General features: G+C 43.2%; 1 protein-coding gene across 1 annotated transcript; it reads left to right on the forward strand.

Moving 5' to 3' along the window:
* Positions 1 to 8,198: 8,198 nt before the first annotated feature.
* SERPINA4 (serpin family A member 4) lies at positions 8,199 to 13,429 on the forward strand. The gene is made up of 4 exons (XM_077122341.1): positions 8,199 to 8,847; positions 11,341 to 11,611; positions 12,313 to 12,475; positions 13,229 to 13,429. Exons 1-4 carry the CDS (start codon positions 8,199 to 8,201, stop codon positions 13,427 to 13,429), a joined length of 1,284 nt encoding a protein of 427 aa, XP_076978456.1.
* Positions 13,430 to 14,929: the final 1,500 nt, after the last annotated feature.

Raw genomic sequence — 14,929 nt, forward strand, 5'->3', positions numbered from 1 at the left:
ACAAGTAGAGACTGAATTAGTAATTAACAGACTTCACATGAGTAAAAGCCTAGTCCCAAATGATTTCACTAGTGAATTCTACCAAATGTTTAAAAAGCAACCCAATCTTTTTCAATCTTCCGAAACATAGAAGAGAAACATCCCAGTTCATTTTGTGAGGCTAGTATTACCCTGCTTATAAAACCAATCAAAGATATCACAATAGAATAGAAATATAGACCAATATCCCTTATGGGTACAGATGTGAAAATTCTCAACAAAATTCTAGCCAACCTAATTCAGCAGCTTCTAAAAGGATTATACACCATGACCAAGTGGGATTTATTTGAGGAGTGCAGTTTGGTTTCATATATGAAGATCAATCAAGGTAATGCACTATATTAGTATATTAAAGGAAAAATCACATGATTATCTCAATGGACACAAATAGCATTTGACAAAATCCAACACCTTTCATGATAAAAACATTCAGAAAACTAGGACTATAAGTGAACTTTCTCAATCTGATAAAGGACATCTATGAAAAACTCATAGCCAACACCATACTTATTGGTGAAAAACAGAAAGCTTTCTCCCTGAGATCAGGAACAAGCCAAGGATGGACACTCTCACCACTCCTAGTCTTCATTTTACAAAAGGGTCTAGCCACGGTGCTCAGGCAAGGAAAAGAAATAAAAGCCATCCAAATCGAAAAGTGAGAAGTAAAACTATCTCCCTTTGCAGATGGTTTGATCTTTTATATAGAAAATCTCAAGGAATCCATGAGAAAACTATTAGAGATAATACATGAAATCAGCAAAGCTGCAGGGGACAAGATCAATATACAAAAAATCAACTGTATTTCCATACACTTGCAATGAAATAACATTAAGAAAAAAATTCTACTCACAATATATAATCTATATAAAATACAATAAAATATTTAGGAATACATTTAACAAAAGAAGGGCAAAATTTGTACTCTGATAATTACAAAACTGTGGAAAAAATAAAGACAATCTAAATAGATGGGAAAACATCCCATATTCATGGATTGGATGACTTAATATTGTTAAGCTGTCAGTATTCCCTAAATTGATCTTCAGATTCAATCCTTATTAGAATCGCAGCTGACTTCTTTGTAGCGATTGGCAAACCGATTCTAAAATTCACATGGAGTTATAAGGGATCCAGACTAGTGAAAACAATCTTAAATAAGAAGAGCAAAGTTGGAGGACCCACATTTCTTGATTTCAAAATTTACTTACAAAGCAACAGTGATCAAGACAGTGTGTTATGGGAATAAGGATAGATAAATGGAAAAGAATTGAAAATCCAGAAATAAACTCTTGTTGTTTATGGTAAGTTGATTTTCTATAAAACCATTCAAAGCATGCCAGGACAACTGCATAGCCATAAGCAAAAGAATGAAGTTGGGCTTTTATCTCACACCATAAACAAAAATTAACTCAAAATGAATGAAAGTTTTAAATATAAAAGCTAAAGTTATAAAACTCGTGGAAGAAATATAGGGATAAAACTTCATGGCCTCAGATTTGGCAGTGGATTCTTAGACATGATGCCAAAAGCATAACCAACAAAAGAAAAAAATTAGGCTTCATTAAAATGAAAAACTTTTGTGCTTCAAAGACACTATCAAGAAAATAAAGACAATCTACAGAGGAGGAGAATATATTTATAATTCATATATTTAATAAGGGACTTGCATCTAGAGAGTATAAAGAACTCTTCCAATTCAATAATAAAAAAGACAGTTCAAAGAAAAAAAAAGACAATTAATCCAATTTTAAAATGGGCAAAAGATCTGGATAGATATTTCTCCAAAGAAGATATACAAATGGCCAGTAAGCATATGAAAAGATGCGCTACATCATTTGTCATTAGGGAAATGCAAACCCAACCACAACGTATCACTTCATACTACTAAGATGGCTATAATAAAAAGCCAGGTAATGACAAGTGCTGGTGAAGATGTGGAGAAACTGGAACCCTCAGACACTGCTGGTAGGAATGTTAAAATGATGCAGCCACTTTGGAAAACATTCTGGCAAACAGTCTCAAAATGTTAAACATGGAGTTATCATATGTCCCAGCAATTCTACTCCTAGGTATATACTCAAGAGAAGTGAAAACATACAAAATGTCCATATAAAAACTCTACACCAATAGTTATAGCAGCATTATTCATAATAGTTCAAACATGGAAATAACCCAAAGATACATCAACTGATGGATAAATTAAAATGTGCTACGTCCATAAAATGGGAATATTATTTGACCACAAAAAGAAATAAAATTCTCATACATACTACAACACGGATGAGCCTTGAAACATACTGAATGCTAGAAGCTAGCACAAAAGACCACATATTGTATAATTCAATTTATATGAAAAATCCATAGAAATAGAAAGCAGATAAGTGGCTGCCAGTGGCTAAGAAGTCAAAGGATGGGGGGGGGGGGTGGCAAAATGTTACAGGGTTCCTTTCTGAAGAGATGAAAATGTTCTAAAATGAACTGTGGAGATGGTTGCACCACTAAAACCACTAAATTTTCACTTTAAATGGGCAAATTGTATCTTAAAGCTGTTTTTAAAAAACAAGGACAGGGTGCGCGGGAAGTTCACTGGTTAGAATGCCTGCCTTCCATGCTGGAGATCCGGGTTGCACCCAAAAAGAAAAAAAGAAGAAAAGAAAAAAAAAAACCAAAAAAACAAACAAACACAAGAACAACTTTTACAATTATTTTTTATTGAGGTAAAATTCACATAACATAAAATTAACCATTTTAAAAATGTACACTTTGATGGTAGCTAAGTACATTCACATTGTCACACAATCTCAACTCTACCTAGTCCCAAAGTATTTTCATCCCCCCAAAGAAAACCCCACACCTTTTAAGAAATCACTTTCTATTTCCCTCTCCCCTGGCAGCAACTAATCTTTTTATCTCTATAGACTTACCTATTCTATACATTTCATATAAATAGAATTATACAATATGTGACCTTTGGAGTCTGGCTTCTTTCACTTAATATAATGTCTTCAAGAGTCACCCGTGTTGTAGAATATGTGTCAGAACTTCATTCTCTTCTATGGCTGAGTGATATTTCATTATTTGGATAGGCCACAATTTGTTCAGCACTCATCAACTGATAGATGGTTGGGTTGTTTCCATCTTTTGGTAACTGTGAGGAGTGCAATGGTAACCTTTTTAAGGGTAAGTATTCTGGCTAGACCTGGAATCCAAAGACTATGGAGGAGGCTGGGACTGGATGAAGCTGGAAGGGCAGCTTAAGCAGTCACTGAAAATGTCCTCAAGGGAAGGGCAGAGTCTCAAACTGTGCTGGTACTGAAGGAGGGACCCAGGGCAGCGGGGTTGATGTCTGCAGCACAGTTCAGGCTGCTGCTCTGATGCTGGGAAAGCACCTTCCTTCCAAGAACTTCAATCCTGCCACTGCAGAAGCCCCACCTGAGGCAGCAGCATTTTGGAAGAGTAAAGATAAAGGGTTCGGACCCTGCTTCCCCCACTTCCACCCAGGACTACCAGGTGAGACAGCTTTTTCCTTATCACTTACACTGAGTTTCCACCAGGACTTGTCAAGATCAGCTCTGGATTCTAGAGCAAGCCACTGCCCAAGCTTTGAGTGGCACTTTTGTTGTCTTTTGATTCATTCATTGATTCATTCATTCATTTGCTGACTTTTATTAAGCATTTTCTCTAGGCTAGTCCTGTCCTGGGAATGGAGGTACAGATATGATTGCGACATGATTCAGTACCCTTGGTATTCTAGGATTTAGCAGGCAAACTTTCAATTCCTTAAGCCCTTTCAGAGGCCTCAGGACAAGAAGCAGTCAGGTATGCTAGAGGCTGAGTCCAGCCTTCTACCCAAGCTGACAGCCTTCTATCCCCTCTTCTCCTCCACACTCACAGGCAATGCCTCCCATTAAAGTTCTGAAAGTCATTTCTGTCCTTCCATAATTCACAAATGCTTTTCAATAGAAATTAACCATCCTAACACACAAGGACATTGTGGGCATCAAGGGATCCAAGAGTCTCCCTAAATTATAAAACACTAATTATATGTGCATATTTTGGGGAGACTCCAAAGTTTTCTTCAGATTCCCTATAGGACCACAATCCAAAGAAGTTTCAAGACAAGCCATAAGTAAAGCACTTTGGGATAAAAGAAGGATATACGAGCAGTCTGGAATCCTGAGGAATAAGTCACTTCAGGTTGCATTTCCTATAGCCTGACACTAATTCTAAGCACTTTATGAACATTAATTCACTGACTCCTTATTGTAACCCTGATATGTATGAACTCTTCTTCCCACAGTTCACAGGTAAGGACACAGAGGCAGAGTAAGTGACTTGACCAGTGATGGAGGCAGGATTAGGCCCAGGCAGTGTGAACCCTGAGTCCATGCTCTCCAGCACTGCAGGACACTGGGAGGGAAGAGGGAAACAGCCACTGAACCCTGTGGGTGTCTCACGTGCTTCCTGGTATATTCCAGAACTCTTCTGGGTGGTATTATTGCCCCGAATGTAACAGATGTGGAAACTGAGTTTTGGAGAGAGGGGATGACTTGCCAAAATTCACATAACTCAACCCTGCCTAACTCCAAAGTCCAAATTCTGCACTTAGCATCTCAGGGCAGGTGCTAGGAACGAAAGAGCACCTGCTCTTTGTGTGCTTATGGTGGGGGGGGGTGATGGGAGGAGGACAGGCTGCCCCTTTCTCTGGCCACAGCCCAGAGAGACAGAGAGAGAGAGAGAAAGAGAGCTCTCACTCTGCCTGGCACAATCAAGTTCCTCTCTTGTCCTGCTGTTGGTGCATTTTCATCGTATGGATTTAGATAAGCCCCTTGTGCTGGTTTGAAAGGATGTATGTCCTCTAGAAAAGCCATGTTTTAATCAAAATCCTATTTCATAAAAGTAGAATAATCCCTATCCAATACTGTATGTTTGAAACTGTAATCAGATCATCTCCCTGGATGATGTGATTTAGTCAAGAGTGGTTGTTAAACTGGATTAGGTGACGACATTTGGATGGGTCTTGGTGGTACTGGAATTCTATAAAAGAGGAAACATTTTGGAGAATGGGAGATTCGGAGAGAGCAGAGAATGCTGCAGCACCATGAAGCAGGAGTCCACAAGCCAGTGACCTTTGGAGATGAAGAAGGAAAATGCCTCCCGGGGAGCTTCACGAAACTGGGAGGAGAAATCTAGCAGATGACACCGTGTTCCCCATGTGCCCTTCCAGCTGAGAGAGAAGCCCTGACTGTGTTTGCCATGTGCTTTCTCACTTGAGAGAGAAACCCTGAACTTCATCAGCCTCCTTGAATCAAGGTATCTTTTCCTGGATGCCGTAGATTGGACATTTCTATAGACTTGTTTTAATTGGGACATCTTCTCGGCCTTAGAACCGTAAACTTGTAATTTATTATATTCCCCTTTTAAAAAGCCATTCTGTTTCTGGTATATTGCATCCCAGCAGCTAGCAAACTAGAACACCCCTTAACCTCTCTGAGCCAGGATTTGAACCCCAGGCTAGCTGGGTCCAGGATTGTTCTTAGACTCTATCCATCTCATTTTTTACTTGGCTCAGGAATCCCAGCCAGAACTTACTGCTCAAAAGTGTACATTCCACTTAGGTTAAGGCCCCAAGTTTCCAGAAACACACTCAGAAATGTCTCTTAAGGAAGCTTAAAAGGCCAATGTCGCCTCATTCATGACACTGATGGGCCACCTCACTCCCAGTGGTCCTTCTCCCCATGGCTTGGGAAACATCCAGATGTCACCCACACATCCGGCTGCCCCAGAATTGTTCAAGGGTCCAGAGGCCAGGAGAGGTGTAAGCACCATAGTGAAAGAGACACCAGTTGGATCCCTAGCTCTAGGAAAGGTCTGGTTCCCCCCAGCCACCCTCAAGCCTAGGGTGCACCCTCCTTATAAGGCAACCTGTGTGATCTAAGCAGATTTCATTATAGAAACCTCCAACTTAAAAGCAGGTGCCTCAGAAGTCAGGTAGCCCAGAGATTACAAACTAGAGCTCCCCAGGCAGCATCCAATCCACAGATGGAGCTTGTCTGACCTGCAGAGAGCAGATTCTGTCCAGTTTCACAGCTCCACTGTTCCTACCATGTCTCCAGGAAGCATCCTCACCTGGGGCTTGCCATCCCCAGTCTGGTCCAACCCTTATTTTGCAAATGGGGTTGGGGTGGGACGATGGTCAAAGCCCAGAGAGGGAAGCGGACGTGTTAAAGTTCACAGAACAAATGAGGGGCAGGCTAAGTAGAGACCAGGTCCACCATGAGGATCCCCCAGGCTTCAGGGAAAAGCAAAGGCCAGGCAAACCTCCACACTCTACATAGACATGCAGGAGTGAACCCCTCTTGGGATGCAGGGAGTGGGTGCTTTTCATGGCCAGAGGCAAGCCAACCCAAGTGAAATTTTGGTCTGTGTCAAGCTCATTAATCATTACCTGATGGGGCAGATGGTCAGTGGAACTGAGAGTATCTTGTCTGTCTCAGTCCTCCTAGACTGGGTAAACCTGGAGACGCATCTCTGGGCATTCTCCAGAGCTTGGGCAGCCACCTGGGAGCCACTCCAGGACCCACTGTGCTGTGAGTAGCTGTTTCCTGGGAGCCCCACACCACCCCATCTGAGGGCCACGATGGAGACCTGAGAGGGAGGGTGACATGGAATTTTTAGGGCTAAAATCAAGAAACCCTAGGTAAACCAGGACAAGGGAATCTCTCACCAAGGGCTGACAGCTGTTAAGGCTGGTAAGACCCCTGCATGTGATTACACCCAACCTTCTTTCTGCACTGTTAGGGACTGGTGCCCAGTTCCAGGAAGAGCCTCCCCCAGGGTGCACAGCTAGTCCAGGGCAGGGTTGGGTCTTCTGGCTCCCAATCCAGAAACCTTTCTGACTTTGGAGAGCTCAGGCCAGAGGAGGACTCTGGATGGTCTTGTTGTAAGCTGGGGAAAAGTATATGAGTGGTGAGGGGTGGGGGTGGGGGGCACAGGTTGGAGGAAAGAATGGGGAGCCTGCCTCTCTAAGCCCAGCTACGTGCTGGGGGCTGCACAGCCCAGAGATGAGTCAGAGGCTCAGCATCATCCCCATTTTATAGAATAGGAGACTGAGGCTCAAAGATATGACGCAGCTTATCCAGTCATGTCATGAATGGCAGAGCTGAGACTGAAGCCCAGCAGCCCTCCAGGGCACTGTGAGTCATCTCTGGGCTAAGGGACAGTTGTCCTCCCTTCACTTGAGATTTGCCATTCTGCCACATGGGAAAGCAGACAATGTCCACTCTCCTTATGACAACAACCAGCCTTGCCAGTCACCATCCACATGAGCTGAGGCAAGCCTGGTGTCTCTTGGAGGTTGTGACCCCATTAGAACATTGTAAAGACAGATGTGGTTCTGTGCACATTTTGTCCAGAGCCTGATACTTAATATCTCAGTAAGTGTAAGTTACACTCTTATGATTAACATCACTACTACTATTATTGTTATTATTGATCTGTAAGTAAACAGGTCCTCATACCAATAAGTGTTTAGTGATAAGTAGTAAACTTTCATATAACTTTTTCCTCAGAGAAATGAAAAGGTGCCATTGCCCAGGGGCATTGCTGACCACATCTAAAGCCCTAAGAGGAAAAGACAGCTCCTTTATCCCCTGGAACAAATATTTCAAATGAACTTGGTTGCTGAATCTCTTTGCCCGTATTCCCAACCTCCAAACAGCACAGCAGAAACAACAGGGTGTGGTGGACAGTGATTTTAGAGAAGTGAGGTTGTCTCCTACTATGCAGCCAATGGACTGGGTGACCTCAGACAAACTACTTAACCTCTCTGAGATTCAGGTTGCCTATCGGGAAAATGTAAAAAATATTACCTCTCTCCTGGAGATGTAGAGAGAACAGGCGGTAATGCTTGAAAAGTAGCCATATGTAGCGTGAAAAGGTGGGCGGGGATGTGCTTGATAATACTAAAGGGCCATGGGGAATATTGTTGCCAACAGGGGCTGGATATTTGTTCGTCTCCCATTCTTCAGGAGTTGCTGGTGTCACTCACCATTTCTGGGGACCTGCCCACTGCCCAGCTTCGCCATAAGGGAGGGTGTGCTGCTGGGGGAATTTTCTGGCCACCTCTCTTTCTTCCTTCAGACCTGAGAGCAGAGAAGATGTATCTCGCGGTCCAGCTGTACTTTCTTCTGGCTGGACTCCTGGCTCTTTCTCAAGGGCTGCTGCACTCTGAATACAACAGTGAGGGTCTCACCAACTGCTCCCTCCAGGGGGTTCCAAGCAAAGGTGAGCGCTCCCCCAGCCTCAAGATTGCCCCTGGAAATTCCGAATTTGCCCTCCGCCTCTACCATCTGATCGGTTCCCGAACTCCTGGCAAGAACATCTTCTTATCCCCACTGAGCGTCTCCGCTGCCTTGGCCATGCTCTCCCTGGGAGCTCGCTCGCGTAGCCACACCCAGATCCTAGAGGGCCTGGGATTCCACTTCTCAGAGATACGAGAGGCTGACGTCCACCGGGGCTTCCAGCACCTCCTGTGCACTCTCAACCTCCCCAGCAACAAGCCGGAAATACACGTCGGCACCACCCTGTTCCTGATGCAGGGACTTCCGCTCCTTCCGCAATTCCTTAAAGACGCCATGGCTTTGTACAAGGCCCAACTTTTCCCCACTAACTTCCATGACGCTGAGGGTGCAACCCAGCTTATCAATGACCATGTCAAGAAGGAAACAAGGGGGAGGATTGAGAATCTGGTCAGTGGGCTCAGCACAGACATGGTGATGGTGCTAGTGAACTACATTTACTTTAAAGGTAAGAGTTATTCATTGGCAGGGTGTAAATCCTTACTCTTCCTCCCCTAATTTGTTGACTGATTAAATTAAAAAAAAAAGTGGGTAGATTGGGTCCCATGGGTCTTGCCTTAGAAGATTTAATGTTAGAGTGTCATATGGTTAAGATTGTGTACAATTGAGGTTTTGATCCCTTCATATTTTTTGGACATGATTTGACATTACTTTTTTTCTTTAAACTTTTAATTTTGAAATAATTCCAAACTTATAGGACAATTGCAAAAATAGTACAAAACCCATAGAGAAAATTCCAGCATACCCCTGCCACTGAGATATCCAGATCCACCAATTTTAACATTTTATCACATTTGCTGTACCGTTCTATCTGTCCATCTATCTATTGTCTACCTGTCTGTCTATATATTTGTTTCTCTTCTGAACATTTGAGCATAGGTTGTATATATAGTGCTTCTTGAACACAAAATGAATTCTTCCATGTACATTTCCTAAGAACAAGGATATTCACTTATGTAATCACCTTAAGTATACTTACCAAGTTCCAGGAATTTAACATTGATAGAGAGTTTCTTACTTATTTTGATAATAAAAACAATGCGTGAGATGTGTTATATCCAGTCAAGATTTGGGCTGTTGGATTTGTATTAAGCTTTGCCATTTACTCACAGTGTGAGCTGAGCAGACTTTTTTTTTTTTTTTTTGCTTGAAGTAAGGATAATAAGGGCACTACTTCAAAAGTTTGTTTGAGAATCAAAAAATGTGACATATTTGTATGTTCCTTAGAAGAAGATTTAGAGAGATCAGCGAACTATAGTACCTGGACCAAATCTGGTAGGCTACTTGTTGTAAATAAAGTGTTATTGGAAGAGAGCCATACTTGTTCATTTACATTCTGTTTATGGCTGATTTCACTTTACAGAGGGGGAGTTGAGTACTTGCAATAGAGACATAATGACCCACACAGCCTAAAATATTTACTATCTGGCCCTTTACCAAGAAAAAAAAGTCTTTGCTAGACCCTGACCATTACATGTGCTTAATAAATAACACTGTAATTATCCTAATTATAATGATGCTTATTTTGAAGACTTAAAACATATAAAAGCATATGAGAGAAATAGAAATTGCCTATAATCCTACCACCCTGAGGCAACCAATGTTAAAATTTTAGCATACCGAAGCAGATCTAAATGTCCCTCAAGAGTAGGATAGACAAATTGTCATAGATAATCACTCATTGGAATGCCAAGAAGCAATGAACATGAGCAAAGTAAAACTGTACCCAACAACAGGGATGGTTCTCAGGACACAGTGTTGAGCAAAAATTAAGCAATTTGATTAACTTATGTGACATTCAAAGCGGATAGTTATATAATTATTTAACTATTATTTAGGGATATAAAGAAAGAGTGAAAGGAGTAGGAGAGAAAGGGAAGGAGGAAGAAAGAACAGAGAAAGGAAAGAAAAAGGAAGGAAGATGATTATAGGAAGAAAAAAGGAGTGTGGGCTTCAAAGTCAGCTAGCCATTGGTTAGAATCCCAGATCCTACTTCTAGCTGCACTAATAGTCCTGAAAATCACCAACCTCGTGGAGGCCCCTAATCCATTCACCCTACCTACTACCACCTCTCCGCACATAGCCTCTTATCCTCACTTCCCTCCTCACACAGCATGGATGCAGTGGTCCATCATAATGATCATTTCCTTGCAAATACTCTTAATTTAACTTGGCTCTCTCTCCTCCCATCATACTTACCCTGCATAGCTGCAAATTTGCTTAAGTCTAATGACCTAACTAGTTTTCCTCTGCACCCAGCAGGTAAATGTGGTTGGAGAAAAGACCCAAAGGTATTGACTATTGTCGCTTGAAATCTATGAACGGGAATCTTCAGTGGTCACCCTGAACTGTCCAGGGTGTTCGTTCTACACTCTCCAAAACAACTTTTAACAGCTTCTTCCTTCAAACTCCCTTCCCTACTCTTCAATTAATCTTGCCTCACATTTCACTGAGAAGAGTCATTTAGATTGGAAATATCTCATCTTTTCACCTCTACACCTACTTTCCTCCCTTCATTTGGACTCACAAGCTCAGGGTCCCGTTCTCTTATAATGGAAGGAGGGATTCACCTCTCATCAAAGGCTGACCCTTTCACTCATACTCTACCATCTCCTCTTTCCTTCTCAAGGATGCTGACCCAACAATTATCCCCCTTTCTAGCATCAACATTTTTTTCTCTCTACTGCATCTATCCTATTCACATATCAGACAACAAACACTCTCTGGTTGTTCCCATTTTAAAATTTAAATGAGAATAAAGGATCCATTTCCCTGGTGTATCTGGTTTTGAATTAACTGAATGGTTCACATGGATGGTATATAGAGCTGGGGTCTTGATGGCTATTGGGCTGGCTCAGGTCGCCAGGTGGCCTTCCCTGGCTGGGAGGATGGGCTTCCTGGTCTGCTGATGCCTTGTACTTTCCTCTATTCTTCCCTTCAGCTCTGTGGAAGAAACCCTTTAGACCCTCAATGACCACCCTTCAAAACTTCTATATTGATGACAAGACAACACTGCAGGTGCCCATGATGGTGCAGGATAGTGAGCACTGGTATCTTCAGGACAGATACCTGCCCTGCTCAGTGCTGCGGATGGATTATGAAGGAGATGCAGTGGCGCTTTTCATTCTTCCTAACAAAGGGAAAATAGAGCAGATAAAAAATGTTTTTACTCCAGGGATGATAATAAGATGGAAGAACTTATTCCAGAAGAGGTAATCATTGGGCCAAGTGGTGCTTAAACTATGGTCAGCACTAGACTTCAACGGCTCCAAATGGGGAGTGATTCCAAATTATGAAAAAATTCTCACTTGCTGTAAGATTTCCCATGGGTTTCCCTAAATAATGCACTCTCTAATTATTTTTAAAATAGGATCCTATTTCCCAAAATGTGGTTTCCCCCTCATTGGTAAAAAAGAGAACTAGCCTAGGAGTTAAGAATCCTGGGTTCTAAGTCTAGGTCTTCCATTGCACAAGATTTGGATTAAGTGTCCCTGCTTGTCTGAGGGTGTACCTCTGTGAAATGAAAGTGGCCAGACCTCCAGGTCCAAACTATTGAAACCCACAGAACCCCCACAGAGGCAATTGCAAAGTTGCCACATAGGGAGACTTGTATCTCTGTGGGCACATGACACTCCCATAGAAAACAACTTCTGCAGAAGATGAGCTCACAAGGGGTGGATGTCTTGCAGATAGCAGACCTTGGCTGTGGGCAGTGCGGGTGGGGGAGGAATCTGGCCCTAAACCACTGTGAGTATTCATGTGAGGGTAAAGCATGATCAAACAGTGTTTGTGGAAGCAGAATTAGGTAGCGTAGCACCAACAGAGAGTGCAGCCAAGGAGACCACATAGAAGAAACCCATCTGGGATTGCAGCTTTTCACAAATTCAGTGTTTTAACCCAATGCACTTTTTAGGTCCTATTTCTACAGGAAGCTAGAGTTGCATTTTCCCAAGTTCTCCATCTCTGCCTCCTATGAATTAGATCAGCTTTTGCCCAAGCTGGGCTTCACTGACATCTTCTCACAGAGGGCCAACTTATCCGGCATTACCCAGCATCTGAACCTAAAGGTGTCCAAAGTAAGTACTATGAGTGGTCAACAGCTCTTCTCCAACTTCTAAAGACCTCAAGTGGGAACTTTTGCCCCTTTCGATATGCTGGGTGATGGGTGCTCTCCTTACCACCCATGTGGCATCTGAGTTTGAGTTTGTCCAGTCATCCACAGGCATCAGCATCCACAGACTTCCTGTCATGGCTGAGCACAGCACTTGATGCTGAGGAAACAGTGTCCATCCAGTCTCTGCCCTCAAGGGGCTCTCCCAGTCAAGTCAGGAGATAGTGCCTTCATAGATCATGTCACAGATAATGGAAACAGAGGAAGGAGACAGGCCAGGCTGGGGTTGGGGTATGTGTATATCAGGGAGAATTCTTAGACAAGAGGAAGGAAAATGTGCTCTAGAGGAATCATATTTGGGCTTGGGAGTTTACATCCTGTTCTGCTTCTTATGGCATTGGGAGTAGGGGGTGGTTACCTAATCTCTGAATTTATTTTCCTCATCTTTAAAATGGACACACTACTGACCTCATAGAATAGTTAGAAGATTAAATCCAGTGATGCATGCAGAGCACTAGGCACTTAGTAAGCACTCAGTTCATGATAGCTCTGATTACTGTCTATAATAAAGCTCAACAACCTACTCAATATAGAAACTCATGCAAGTGCTTTATGAGCCAGGAAGTGCATTGTTGGACTCCGGTGGTTTCTAGCTGTCCTGGTCTTCTCCAGACCCACTCAGATTGGCTTGAGGGTAACCTTGTGATTTCCTTCTCAGAGTTTCCACAAAGCCACCCTGGATGTGGATGAGGCTGGCACACAGGCTGCAGCAACCTCAAATTTCTCCGTCAAAGTCATGTCTGCCAAGAAGAATTCCAGAGTTGTTCGCTTCAACCGGCCCTTCTTTGTGGTGCTGATGTCCACAACCACCCAGAGCATCCTTTTTCTGGGCAAGGTTGTCAATCCCATGGAGCCATAGCTTTCCATGACTGGTTCATCAGGTCTGAGCAAGGGGACATGGCTGGGGTGGGGCTGGGTGGGAGCAGCTCCATGTCCAGGCAGAGGATGACGATGATGCAGAAAGTCCGGGCAGAAACCCTTGCCAGGAAGGAGGGGCATGGGCACTAACAACACTGGCCTGGACTAGAAACCCAGATTCCCACCCCCACACCAGAAAGTGGGTAAAAGTGTTTTAAAGGTGGTTGCATAGATTAAACAAAGCATTGGCTATGACTAGCCTGATTCTGTGTCTTGTATATAGTACAGGTGTTCAGTAAATATGAGTCCCCTTTCTTGGCCCTTTGGGGTTTACCCTGCAATCCCCTGACATACCTAGTCCCATACAAGGGTCTGAGGAGCTACCGATGCTGGATCCAAGGTCAGTGGGCTGTCTGAGGTGGCGGAAAAGGGAAGGCCAGGTTGGTCTTATAACCCCAAGTGGGTGCTGCTTGTACAGGTGAATATCCTTGACTATAAAGGGGGCACAGCGTGTACATTAGTTGCCCCCAAAGGTTTTCCTCCTTCCCAACCAAGCGGCTGAGGAGGCCTTGGCAGGGGAAAGCATCAAGGTAGCTGTGATAGAGCCCTGGTGAGGAGGCGAGTGAAGTGAACACGTACAGTCCTACCTGGGGCCACGGAGATGTGACCAGTTTCTCTCCCAGAATAGGTGTCTGTGGGCAAAAGGGAGACCCAGGAGAAGGAAGAGCCTGGGGTTGAAGCTGTAGGCCTGTTTACATCCTGGCATTGTCCCTGATCTGCTCTGGGAGCCCAGGCTAACCCCCAACCATCCTCTGCCTCAGTTTCCCCAACTGAACAATATGTGCTTGTCCAGATGATCTCTTCGATAATTCAAGCTCAGACCATCTTTGAGTGTATGACAATTTCTCTGATAGGGTCTGTTCTGCCCTCAAGAAGTTACTCACCTTATATCCTGGGTCTGCCTTTAAAAGATACCACAGACTGGCATGCTTTAAACAATTCTTTCACTGGAAACCCAAAATCAAGGTGCTGGCAGGGGCATGCTACCACCAAAGCCTGTAGGAAAAAATCCTTTCTTGTGTCCTCAGGTTTCTGTTGGTTGCTGGCAATCCTTCATGCTTCTTCACTTATAGCTGCCTCTCTCCAACCCCTGCCTCTGTCCACACATGGCGTCTCCTTGTCTGAGCATCTCTAAGTCCTCTCCTATAATAAAGACACCAGTCCTATTAGATTAGGGGCCCCTCAAACCTAGCTTCGCCTCCTCTTACTTCTGCAAAGGTCACAAGTAAGGTGACAGACTACTGTTCCAGGGGTCAGGACTTGAACAAATCTTTTTTTTTTTTTTATTAATTAAAAAAAATAACAAACAGAACATTAAGATATCATTCCATTCTACATATACAATCAGTAATTCTTAATATCATCACATAGTTGCATATTCATCCTGGGTTCAAATCGTAGCTTCACCACTTAGAAGCTGTGTGATCTAGGGGAAGTCACT

Source organism: Tamandua tetradactyla, chromosome 12, assembly GCF_023851605.1.
Source record: "Tamandua tetradactyla isolate mTamTet1 chromosome 12, mTamTet1.pri, whole genome shotgun sequence".
In the NCBI taxonomy this organism is placed as follows: Eukaryota; Metazoa; Chordata; class Mammalia; order Pilosa; family Myrmecophagidae; genus Tamandua; species Tamandua tetradactyla.

What these genes read in the sequence shown, in the direction of transcription:
- SERPINA4 (XM_077122341.1), top strand. Translation starts at nt 8,199, where the DNA reads ATGTATCTCGCGGTCCAGCTGTACTTTCTTCTGGCTGGACTCCTGGCT. An exon ending in AAGAACTTATTCCAGAAGAG is followed by an intron (nt 11,612 to 12,312) that starts GTAATCATTGGG and finishes TGCACTTTTTAG; the next exon opens with GTCCTATTTCTACAGGAAGC. An exon ending in TGAACCTAAAGGTGTCCAAA is followed by an intron (nt 12,476 to 13,228) that starts GTAAGTACTATG and finishes TTTCCTTCTCAG; the next exon opens with AGTTTCCACAAAGCCACCCT.